Genomic DNA, 12,422 nt, shown 5'->3' with positions numbered 1-12,422 from the left:
AATCAGCTTTGACACCGACTTTCATTTAAATCTCCACATGTCCTTAACTGGCAAGGCAATTCTTTTTATACCTTGTCTGCTACATTTTTCACCCTGGCTGCACAGAAACATCAAGGAGTTTCAGCTGAAATGTGCACTTGTGAAACATTAGAATGTTATTAGTGCAGATACAAAGTTATTATAGATAACAAAGTAGAAATAGAGAGTGTCTTGCAACCAAACTTTTATGCTGAATGCAGGAGAAGTAAGGTAAAAATATTTGTCATTACTTCATGAGAATGCAAAGGGACCAACTTGATTTTTATCATCATCTATATTACTAAATCTCTGTTCTTGACCGCTTTTGGCCTTCTGTGCTGCGATTTCCGAGAGAACACCACCACCTACGGCCGTCATTTTTGGCCACCTCGCTCAGAGCCCCCCTCCGCTGCATGTGTGCTGAGGATTTTCCCCGTTGATGAAAAATGACAGAGATATTAATGTTTTTACAAAATTCCCCATTCTCTCTGCTGCCCCTGCTGGTGGGAGGGGGAGGGACTATAAAACCAGGAAGTGGTGTGCCTCAATCAGTCTCTGCAAGTGGTGTGCCTCAATCAGAGCTCTGAATAACACTGAACAAATGTCTCCACAGCTGTGAGTACCCATAATGTGGTTTGAAAATGAAAATATGGTTAGTTTGAGGAAAAAAGCACTGCCTGCAAATGGTTGTTTGGGTTGAAGTAAAAAGGCACCCTCTCTATCTTTCCTCCCTCCTCTCTCTCCCCACTTCTCTCTCTCCCTATCCCTCTCTCTTTCTCTCCCCCCCCTGTCACTCTCCCTTTCTCTCTCTCTCTCTCTCCCCCCCTCCTCTCCCCATCACCCTCCTCTCCCCATCACCCTCACCCTCCTCTCCCCACCACCCTCCCCCCACCCCCTCTGAGCACATTAATAATATTAATATAATATCAAGGGGGGTAATTAGCGTGAGTGGGGGGGCGGAGCGGGGGGGGGGGGATAGTTAGTGTGTGTGATGCTACCCCCCCTACAACCGCACGTTGGGGGAACAGACCCAACGGGTCTGCACTTGGTCTAGTTTTTTAATAAATATTGTTGCCCTCATCAACCCCCCAATTTGATTCCTGTGTTGGGATCAGTGCTATTAACGCTGTTTAGTCTTCAGTGTCTTGCCCCAAAGGTCTTCCCTGTTTGTGAGACAAGGTAGACACAAAATGCTGCAGCAACTCAGGACCACAGGCAGCATCTCTGGAGTTACTTCCTACACATTTTGTTAACCAAGGTATTGAGTCCTGATCACCACGGCAATTCCCCATAGGACCTGCTGACACATAGCCCTTCCAACTAGTGATGTCCAAATCATGAAGCTTCCTATATCCATCTGGCTCAACCAGTCCAACAGCTCTTTCAATGAATTCCCAACATTTTGTCACAACCAAATAAATGTCTTGGAAGAAATGTTATTCACTCTCTCGCCAAGATTGTTCATGGTAGTATCAACAAGTTTATTTTTTCTTGCCAGGAACCTCCAGCATAATCTGGGTGGATTAGCAACCTGAGTTATGGCACATATCTTATAGGAATCTGATAGGTAACCTTTTCATGCAACGGGTGGTGGGTGTATGGAATGAGCTGCCGGAGGAGGTAGTGAGGCAGGGACTATCGCAACATTTAAGAAGCAATTAGACAGGTAAATGGATAGGACAGGTTTAGAGGTATACGGGCCAAACACAGGTAGATGGGACATGTTGGTGAGGGTTGGCAAGTTGGGCCAAATGCCCTGTGAGTCTATGACTATGTCTATGACTCTATCCCTGGATGGTAGTTAGGAATGAGAACTATTCTGAATTTCCACTTCACTGGAAGTTGGATTTAAGAACTTCCAAATGTGTTTGTCTCTGTTTCATGGTGTGGTTGTCCAACGAGACCATTGTCTTTAAATTAGAGCTCTGCGTGCAAACATTTATAGGCTGGCTCGGCAATTTTATTGTAGAAACAAGGAACTGCAGATGCTGGTTTACTGAAAAGGACACAAAGTGTTGGAATAACTCAGCGGGTCAAGCAGAACATGGATAGGTGACGTTTTAAGTTGTGATCTTCTGAGTCTGAAGAAGAGTCCCGACCCAAATGTAATTTATCTGTGTCCTGCCTCACTCGCTGAATTACTCCAGCACTTTGTGTCATTTTCAGCAATGTTATTCTTTGGCTGGATTAGTTCTCATGCTGGTGCAGTGCCCAATGTCTAGGACGCCATTACCATGACTGATTTGACTCCATTATAAAAATGTCACATTACACTTGCAAATCAGCCTCAGTATTGCTTATTGATGGTTGCAAGAAAAACATAATTTAAAGCAGCGTAACTTGCTGGAACAGAATAATTAGTGGAACCAGACTGTAAGATCTTAATTGTTAGAACAGGGGCATCGTTAGGTCAGTTGAAGGAAACTCCCTTTTACCTGGGAATTTATCTGATATTAGTGGCAATAATTGGCTTCCCTCCCTTTATATTCTATTCTACATTATAGGAAATTACACACATAACAAGATGACAGCCTGAAAGCAGATGTGCTGTCTGCTAATCTTTATTCAAAGTTGCTTAATCAAATCATCTGTGAATTTAAATTGAAGTTGCACAAACACATTTCTATTAATATTAATATCAGTTAAAGGTCTGAAAAGTACTCATCTTATGCCAGCTGTTCAGCACCACCAATGTTATGTTCCTCATGGAACAATGGAATCCATATATCCATGTCTGTGCCATGCTGTGTAGACTGAACCACACTGTAGGGCGGGCACCAACACACCTGACCCCCCCCCCCCCCCCCCCCCCCCCCCGCCCCTCCCCCCCCCCACCTCTGGCTCCCAGTCTGGTCCTGGATCCACATGTACTAACGGCCCACATGCACTTCAGACCAGGCCCCTCAGCCAGAGTCAACATTGACTGCACAATGAGTCATCGGAGAAGGCAAAGGTTAAACTAACTTTCTCTTGTATTTTATCTAATATTAATGTTTAATTAATTTTCACCACATATCGTTAATAATTAAATGTATTATTTTTTCAATTTTTAATAATTAATTATTCCTTTACCGGTCTTTAACTGCTCCTGTAAGTAGTGGCACTTGGTACCAGATGAAAAGCCTTTGGCAGTGCAGGCTGTCAGCCAGGGTGGTGCCAGGGTGGGTTCAGAATCCTCCGTCTGAGTCTCCTCTGCATCTCCATCTCCTCCTGGAACCGCTGCAGCAGTGGTTATGGGGGTTACAGCTTACTGCTCCATAAGGAGAAGTCCAACATCTATGCTTGCAGCATATGCTGATCAACAGTATTTAGCATTTCAAACAAATACAATTTTAATTACAAAGGATATATGCACTATATAAATGCAATATGTGCATCTTTCAGCTATTTTCATGTCATAGGCGCAGAATTAGGCCATTCAGCCCATCGAATCTATCTTTCCCTCAATCCCATTCTCATGTCTCCTCCCAATCTTGACACCCGTACTAATAAAGAACCCTTCCTTTTCAACAAGAGCTTTAACATCATATTTAACATATTTAGTATTCATGTAGATCAATTTGAGGAAGGAGCTGCAGATGCTGGTTTTTCAGTTTGACTTTTGCTATTGTTGGATGTAACGATTCACAAAATAATTAGAATAGTTCTGTACTTGTTCACCCCACTTGATCTCATCCTTCAGACCAACTCGCCAACTTCCCATGTTAGAATCTAGCTACATCTTAGATGAATGTGGTGTCAGGCCTGCAGCCTATCCTGTTGACAAAATTAATGCTTTGTACAATCTGTCTGGAGTCCTAATATTGAACTTGTCTCATCTGAACTGTGGCCCGGTACTTCTAAATAAATCTGCACGTATTCCTTTATTCTGTGTGTGATGTGCATCAAAAGATCTTTCTAGGCAGGTGGTTTCTCAGGAACGGAGCTCACTCCCCTAAACACAAACAACCAGTCGTGTCCTCATCCTCTGCTGACCCCTGGGGCTGTCAAACTGCATCATTTGTACTGATGAACTGGTCAACAGTGCTGGAACACTCACATTTATTCTTTGATGCAAGTTGACCTTTGAAGGAGGTGATGGATTGTCAAGGGATGAATTATGAGGGAAGATTTGATAACCTGCACTGGGTAACCACATACCAGAAAGTACTTTACCATAAGATACATCCATGTGTAATTCAGCTTAAGATCATTTCTCCTGAGGTATTGTGGGGATAGTGGCTCTATACTCGCTATGGTTCTATGCAGGTTATGCCTGTGGCCCTGACCCGAACCCTAACCCTATGCATGTGGTTGAGGAATCTATTGAAATATCTAAGATTGTGAGCAACAGTTTTGATGTAAATGGATCAAAAACTTGTCAGTGTCTGAAGAAGGGTCTCAACCCGAAACATTTCCTTCGCTCCATAGATGCTGCCTCACTGAGTTTCTCCAGCATTTTTGTCTACCTTCGATTTTCCAGCATCTGCAGTTCCTTCTTAAACTGATAGTACAAGATGTTGGTGAGGCTGCACTAGGAGTATTGCGTTCTGCTTTGGCCACCCTACTATAAGAAGGATGCCATGCTGGAATAAGGACAGAGATTAGTGAGCATTTAGCCAGGATTTGAGGACCTGGGCTATCGGGAGAGATTGGGTAAACTGGGACTTTTAGCTCATGAGATTATCTTCAAGAAGTGTATAAAATCATGAGGGGGATAGATAGGGTGAATGCAAAAAACAGAGGATGTAGATTTAAGGTGAGAAGAGAAAGATTTAATAGGATTCTGGGGGACAACATTTTCACTCAGAATGATGGCAGTGTTTGGACTTAGTTATCAGCGGAGGTAGCTGAGGCAGGTACAGTAACAACATTTAAAAGACAATTGGACAGGTGCATGCATACATGGGTAGGAATGGTTTAGAGGGATATTGGCCAAATCTCAGTCAACGGGACTAGCGTAGATGGGGTATCTTGATCGGCATGGATGATTTGGACTGAAGGGCCAGTTTCTGCTCTGTAAGACATTGTGACTAAACTCATGGAGCATGCAGCTACTGCAACGGAGAGGGAGTGAACTGAAATCCTACGGTGGCAAGAACTGAAGGTTTCAATTAAACAGTCTAGATGTCTTTTCATTTCAATGGATTATTGGCAACATTTTGTTGGTTCACTAATATTCTTCAAGAGAGAGGTGTTATCACCGAACATTTGACTCCAGTTTCACGTGGCACACTTTGACTCTCGCGGCTCTTGCATTTGTTCAAGAACCACCTTTAATTTTCACAATTTATGAAAATGATAAATGTGACCTGGCTAGAATCACTCATGTGGTGTTACACAGAAGAGAGTCGAAGGATGCAGTCAGTGATGTAGTGAAGTGAAGGTGAGTGGTAGCAGAAACACAGGTGTGTGTTTCACTTCACTGATTACTTTGTGTCTGTCAACACACTGTGTCTCCAGCAGTGAATCTTGGAGTGACGGGATTGGTCTCCTGACATCAGGCCTGTCATTACCAGCACTTTGGTGACTCAGGAATCAACGGTTTAGAACTCAGTTAAACTGTATCTTACTACCAAGAATTTATTCCAACTTCTCTGTGATATTTATGTAGATGTTTGGATCAAAATTGTACCTCTGATAGAAGCAGGAATGATCTTTGTAAATGTGTGCTCTTCACATTAATACTTGACGTGCATGTGAGCAGTGAGAGTTGTGACTTCACATCCCCGGTTTAAACTCCAGTAATCTGCATTATTTATTGCAATGCTAGTAATTTGCATAGCTTAAACGTTAAGGTCAGTGGGAATTAACTTTTAAATAAGTGCCTATCACACCTCTCTCTGTTACGTACAAAGTCTGAATCAGACCAGATGTTGTCACATAGTGACCCACTATCCCCAATATCATCAAACTCACCAACGATTACTGCATTGCCCATTTAATGGGAAAACTCATTCAAACCCAGCATTTGTGAAGAAAGCCAGTTAAAAGCATTTTAACCCAAACTTCAACTTCAACCCAAACAAATAAGATGCAGATTCCTTTCTTGATGCTTGTCGAGTTCTGGCAGAGATAGTCAAGCTTGTTCTCAGCCAGTATCCACAGACCTGTGGTTTGCTCATAACTACTCTGCTTTGGTTTTAAGTTGCTGGGCTGAAATGCCAAAGGATTTCCACCTTCAAGAACTGAGTTTCCATCAAGATACTGCCACCTGATATCAGCGCCACTGGTAATAGACAATAGGTGCAGGAGTAGGCCATTCGGCCCTTCGAGCCAGCACCGCCATTCAATGTGATCATGGCTGATCATCCACAATCAGTACCCCGTTCCTGCCTTCTCCCCATATCCCCTGACTCTGCTATTTTTAAGAGCCTATTCTAGCTCTCTCTTGAAAACATCCAGAGAACCGGCCTCCACCGCCCTCTGAGGCAGATAATTCCACAGACTCACCACTCTCTGTGTGAAAAAGTGCCTGATCCCACTGCTTACATAATGGGGCTTAATCTAATATTGATCAAAGCTAAATATTTTATATCCAAGCTGAACCAATGATTTTTAATGTTCCCTTCGCAGCTTGTGTTCAGAAATTATTTACTAGAGTTTCAAATTACTCAGCATTCCCAGAATGATCCATCCTGGCTCATCATCAATTATGGAGAAATTGCCCATGGATTCATTCATTGTGTGCTCTTCACTATTAATACATGACATGCATTTGATCGGTGAGAGCTAGGACCTTAGTAAGGACACGGGCCCCTCAGCCCGAGTCTGCCCTGAGCATCAAACACCCGTTTGAACTCGTCTACACTAATTTCATGTCATTCTCCCCAGAGTCCTCTCAACTTCCCCCAAATTATAACCTTCACCCACATTACGGGTGTTTCCCAGAGGCCATTTCATCTCCTGGACCACACAACTTTGACAATTTCCCATATGACCAACTTAACATGCCTTGCCAAAGTCCATGTAGACAATATCTGCCATCCCACTCTCATCAATCCTCTTGGTCACCTCTTCAAAAAACATAACCACGATTTCCCATGCACAATGCTATAGTCTGTCCCCAAACCCTTATGACCCTGTCTCTCAGAACCCCCCTGCCCCTCAGTAACCTCCCACCACCGGGCTGTAATTTGCTTGCTTCCCCTTGCAATCCTTTGTGAATAAAGCCACAACATTGTCTGCCTTATTATCTACTGGTACTACAAACAAGAATAAGGAAAATGAAATAAACTCTGCTGGAGTTCCTGCATATTCTTTGCTTCTCACAATGTCCTGGGATACTTTGGGTCAGGCCCAAAGGACTTTTCCACCTTTATGCACCTCATCGCTGCCAGCAATTCCACTTTCATAATGTCAGTATGTTCCCTTTACCAATTCGCTAGCATCCATGATCTTATCCACAGTAAATACATATTCATTTAGTTTCTTGTCTGTCTATTGTGGCTCCAGGCATAGATGACCACACTGATTCTTAAAGTGACCCATTCCCTCCCGAGTTACCCTTTGCTCCTTAATATACTTCTATAATGTTTTAGGATTCCCTTTTACCGTATCTGCCAAGGACATGTCAAGTCTCCTTATTGTTCTCTTGATTTTCTTAAGTGTGCTCCAACATCCTTTGTGCTCCTTGGGATTTGCCTGACCCCAATTGCCTGACGTACATGTCCTTCTTTTTACTGATCAAACCCTCACTCTCCCTCTTCAGCCATGTCCTTAATCCTGAATTATCCCAATCTCAAGTTTAAATGCTTCTCACTTGCCAAATATCCCTTTGCCTGCTAACCGTTGCAAGTTCCTGTCTAATGCCATCAAAATGTGCTTTGCCCTAATTTAGGACTTTAACTTGTGGACCAATCCTATTTATTTCCATAACTATTTTAAAACTGTAGAATGGTGGTCATTGGTTTCAAAGTTCTTGCCCATTGATACTTCAGCCATTCCCCAGCCTCATGCCCCACAGTAGTTGCATTTTGCCCCTCTCTCAGATTACTTGAGAAAACTTTCCTTGAAACCCTTAAAAAATTGTGACCCATCCAGTATTTGGTCATCAGCCTGAGCTCCTTGTGGTCAATGGTTTCAAGAACAAGTAGGTCAACAATGAGACTTTAGTTTGAGAATTGTTTAGTGGTTTGTCCGGTACATTGGGAGTGCGACTTTATGTAAGAGGACTTTGTTGCGAATACTGACTGCACCATCTGTCTCTGTTTGTTCCAGCATTCCCGGGTCGGCCATCTGTGCCTTCGACATGGAGCAGATTTCCAACATTTTTGACGGCCGTTTCAAGGAGCAGAAATCCCCAGAATCTATCTGGACGCCAGTTCCTGAGGAATTAGTCCCAAAGCCAAGGTGAGTGATCCATTCCATGATCCACATGATCCATTCCATGATCCACTCCATACCATAAACAGGCAGAACAGTTCAATATGAAATCTCTTGGATCTGTTTGGAGACAAATTCGGAAACCTAATTTTCCAAGCACCCAAATTGATGTATTAGATGGGAATGTACTCTCTACTGTAAATGTCCATTATTTATTTCTTCGATGATAAAAATGAGCTGTTGGAAGAAGACAGAGACCTGAGGCTGGGTCACCAAAGAAGGTAGTGGCTGGGGAAGGAGATAGTGAAGGTTGTGGTCTCGTTTAGCGGGCTCAGAGTTGCAAAGGAGCTTTGAAGGATCTGAGAGGAGCATTTAGCGATCAGATGGTTTGAGGGTCAGGGCCTTTTGTGGGCCAAAATGAATCAATGGGGTTGGGTACTGTCGTGAGATTAGGAGCACGTTTGATGAGTTGATGGTGGTGTTTGGAGTCAAAGTTCCTTTCTTAACAGCAGACAACGACAAACTGGTTAAAAGTAAACTCAGCCAATCTTTAATCGATTTGTCAGACGGGAGTGGCGGGAATTACAAAGAGCACAAACGTTGCTCAGTCTGTCCCTGGGCTCCACTCACAGAACAAAGAGGAATTAGTGTAGTTATACTATTTTCTTATCAGTAAAACACACATACCAAGTCTGAATATGGCATGATTGAAAGATTCTATCGCCTTTCAGAATATAGGAGAAGCTGGGTCCAAATCAAGTTCATCTAATAACAAGTTATTACTTATCTCTGCAGCATCAGCTATTTGTTTTTTTAACCTTGGCTTCTTTATGGCCTTGAAAGAAGTACATGTTATTACTCAGGTTTAAATCTTAATGTCTTTATTAAAAAGACAATCTGTCCTCAATATTGTGCTCCATATAATTTACAAAGTCATTCAGACTTGGCACCAAGCCATTCTTTTGTTCGGATACACCTATTAGAAGAAGAACAACTCCATTTTGTAAACTATGTTAGATTTGACCATTGGCTCTTTCATTGGTACCGTGTGGGTTGAGGGAAGGGAAGGATCATACTCTGCAGAGTCATGGCCAGAATAAATCATAGTAGTCCCAGGAGTGCCTGGTAAAGAAACAAACTAATTAGTGCTCCAAATGGACACTGAGCAGGGAACAAAGAATTTCCATTCATGAATCACACAAGAGCATGCTGACTAAAAACTCCATGGCAAGATGAAACTATTGGGAAGTGATTAGGAAGAGCTTCACTCCAATGTTCAGTTGGTTAAAGATGAAAGTACAGGCAATTATGGCCCACCTATTCTGAACATGACCAGCAAAAGTCAGATTCAACAAAATGAGACTAAATATTCACCTCTGGCGATCTGCCCTCCACAGCATCCAACTTCATCATTCCCCAGACCCACTCTTCACACTTCCACCTCACTGAACTCATTTCCACATGCCTTGATTCCATCCCAGCCCCCATGTCTTGTTCAATAACTCTTTAATCTCCAGGCCTCCATTGCCACATCTTCACCATGGGCATCTTCACCATGGGCATCTTCACCATGGGCATCTTCACCATTGCCACATCTTCACCATGGGCATCTTCACCATGGGCATCTTCACCATGAGCATCTTCACCATGGGCATCTTCACCATGGGCATCTTCACCATGGGCATCTTCACCGTGGGCATCTTCACCATGGGCATCTTCACCATGGGCATCTTCACCGTGGGCATCTTCACCATGGGCATCTTCACCATGGGCATCTTCACCATGAGCATCTTCACCATGGGCATCTTCACCATGAGCATCTTCACCATGGGCATCTTCACCGTGAGCATCTTCACCATGATCATCTTCACCATGAGCATCTTCACCGTGAGCATCTTCACCATGAGCATCTTCACCGTGGGCATCTTCACCATGAGCATCTTCACCATGGGCATCTTCACCATGGGCGTCTTCACCATGGGCATCTTCACCATGGGCATCTTCACCATTGCCACATCGTCACCATGGGCAACTTCACCATGGGCATCTTCACCATGGGCATCTTCACCATGGGCATCTTCACCATTGCCACATCTTCACCACATGGGCAACTTCACCATGGGCATCTTCACCATGGGCATCTTCACCATGGGCATCTTCACCGTGAGCATCTTCACCATGGGCATCTTCACCATGGGCAACTTCACCACGGCATACGTCCCCAGTGGCGATGTCCACCATGAGCATCTTCACCATGGGCATCTTCACCATGGGCATCTTCACCATGGGCATCTTCACCATTGCCACATCTTCACCATGCATCTTCACCATGAGCATCTTCACCATGAGCATCTTCACCATGAGCATCTTCACCATGGGCATCTTCACCATGAGCATCTTCACCATGGGCATCTTCACCATTGCCACATCTTCACCATGGGCATCTTCACCATTGCCACATCTTCACCATGGGCATCTTCACCATTGCCACATCTTCACCATGGGCATCTTCACCATTGCCACATCTTCACCATGGGCATCTTCACCATGGGCATCTTCACCATGGGCATCTTCACCATGGGCATCTTCTCCATGGGCATCTTCACCATGTGCACATCCTCACCGTGGGCATCCACACCATGCCCATCTTCACCATGCGCATCTTCACCATGGGCAACTTCACCATGGGCATCTTCACCATGGGCATCTTCACCATGAGCATCTTCACCATGGGCATCTTCACCATGAGCATCTTCACCATGAGCATCTTCACCCTATCCACATCTTCACCGTGAGCATCTTCACCATGGGCATCTTCACCATGGGCATCTTCACCATGGGCATCTTCACCATTGCCACATCTTCACCATTGCCACATCTTCACCATGGGCATCTTCACCATGGGCATCTTCACCATGAGCATCTTCACCATGGGCATCTTCACCATGGGCATCTTCACCATGGGCATCTTCACCATTTCCACATCTTCACCGTGGGCATCTTCACCATGGGCATCTTCACCATGGGCATCTTCACCATGGGCATCTTCACCGTGGGCATCTTCACCATGAGCATCTTCACCGTGGGCATCTTCACCATGAGCACATCTTCACCATGGGCATCTTCACCATGGGCATCTTCACCATGGGCATCTTCACCATGGGCATCTTCACCGTGGGCATCTTCACCATGAGCATCTTCACCATGGGCATCTTCACCATGAGCATCTTCACCATGAGCATCTTCACCATGGGCATCTTCACCATGGGCATCTTCACCATTGAGCATCTTCACCATGAGCATCTTCACCATGGGCATCTTCACCATGAGCATCTTCACCATGAGCATCTTCACCGTGAGCATCTTCACCATGGGCACATCTTCATCATGGGCATCTTCACCATGGGCACATCTTCACCATGGGCATCTTCACCATGGGCATCTTCACCATGAGCATCTTCACCATGGGCATCTTCACCATGGGCATCTTCACCATGGGCATCCAGTCCTACTACACTTCTATTCCCCACCAGGAAGGTCTCAAGGTCCTCCAGGTCTTTCTCAATCAGGGACCCAACAGTTTCCCTCTACTAACACTCACCTCCACCTGGCAGAACTTGTCCTCACCCTCACCAACTTCTCTGAGTTAAAGGTGTAGCCATGGGTACTTCATGGGCCCCAGCTATGCCTGCCTTTATGTGGGTTACTATAACTCCACTGTGGCACAAAGACTCCAAAGGACAGAGGGAACTTTCTGTGCAATTTTCAGTGTAGGTTGCTTTTAAACTTGGTCCGGGAAGCAAATAGCTGATGTCTAAACTCGTCATTCACCAAATGATTTAAAGCTTAATAATTGGATTGAAAAATGTGTGGAAAGCAAAATTCACACAGTAGAAACATTCACTGTCAGCTTGTTTCCCACTTACAAATTTAAACCAGATTCAGGAACAAGGATGTAAGTCGTGCTAACGTACCATCACAATATTGATGAAATGCCAGTCAATGATCAACTCATCCCATCAATCACATTAATCTGGCTCCACTCCAATGCACATCAAGGATCCCACCACCGTCTGCATCCCAGACACCGTCTGCGTCCC

General features: G+C 44.3%; 1 protein-coding gene and 1 long non-coding RNA gene across 4 annotated transcripts in view; one reads left to right on the top strand and one right to left on the bottom strand.

Moving 5' to 3' along the window:
* Positions 1-12,422, bottom strand: part of LOC129710956 (uncharacterized) — a 116,669-nt gene that overhangs the window by 14,244 nt on the left and 90,003 nt on the right. The gene's annotated exons all lie outside the window — the stretch shown is intronic.
* Positions 1-12,422, top strand: part of LOC129710954 (semaphorin-6B-like) — a 334,781-nt gene that overhangs the window by 288,751 nt on the left and 33,608 nt on the right. For all 3 annotated transcript variants that reach the window (XM_055658270.1, XM_055658271.1, XM_055658272.1), the window contains one exon: positions 8,218-8,349. In XM_055658270.1, the coding sequence (XP_055514245.1) occupies positions 8,218-8,349 (132 nt within the window). The remainder of the gene's footprint in view (positions 1-8,217; positions 8,350-12,422) is intronic.

The sequence above is a fragment of the Leucoraja erinacea genome, chromosome 29, assembly GCF_028641065.1.
Source record: "Leucoraja erinacea ecotype New England chromosome 29, Leri_hhj_1, whole genome shotgun sequence".
Lineage (NCBI taxonomy): Eukaryota > Metazoa > Chordata > Chondrichthyes > Rajiformes > Rajidae > Leucoraja > Leucoraja erinaceus.
The sequence above is the reverse complement of the archived record's forward strand: the minus strand, read 5'-3'. Positions and strand labels throughout refer to the sequence as shown.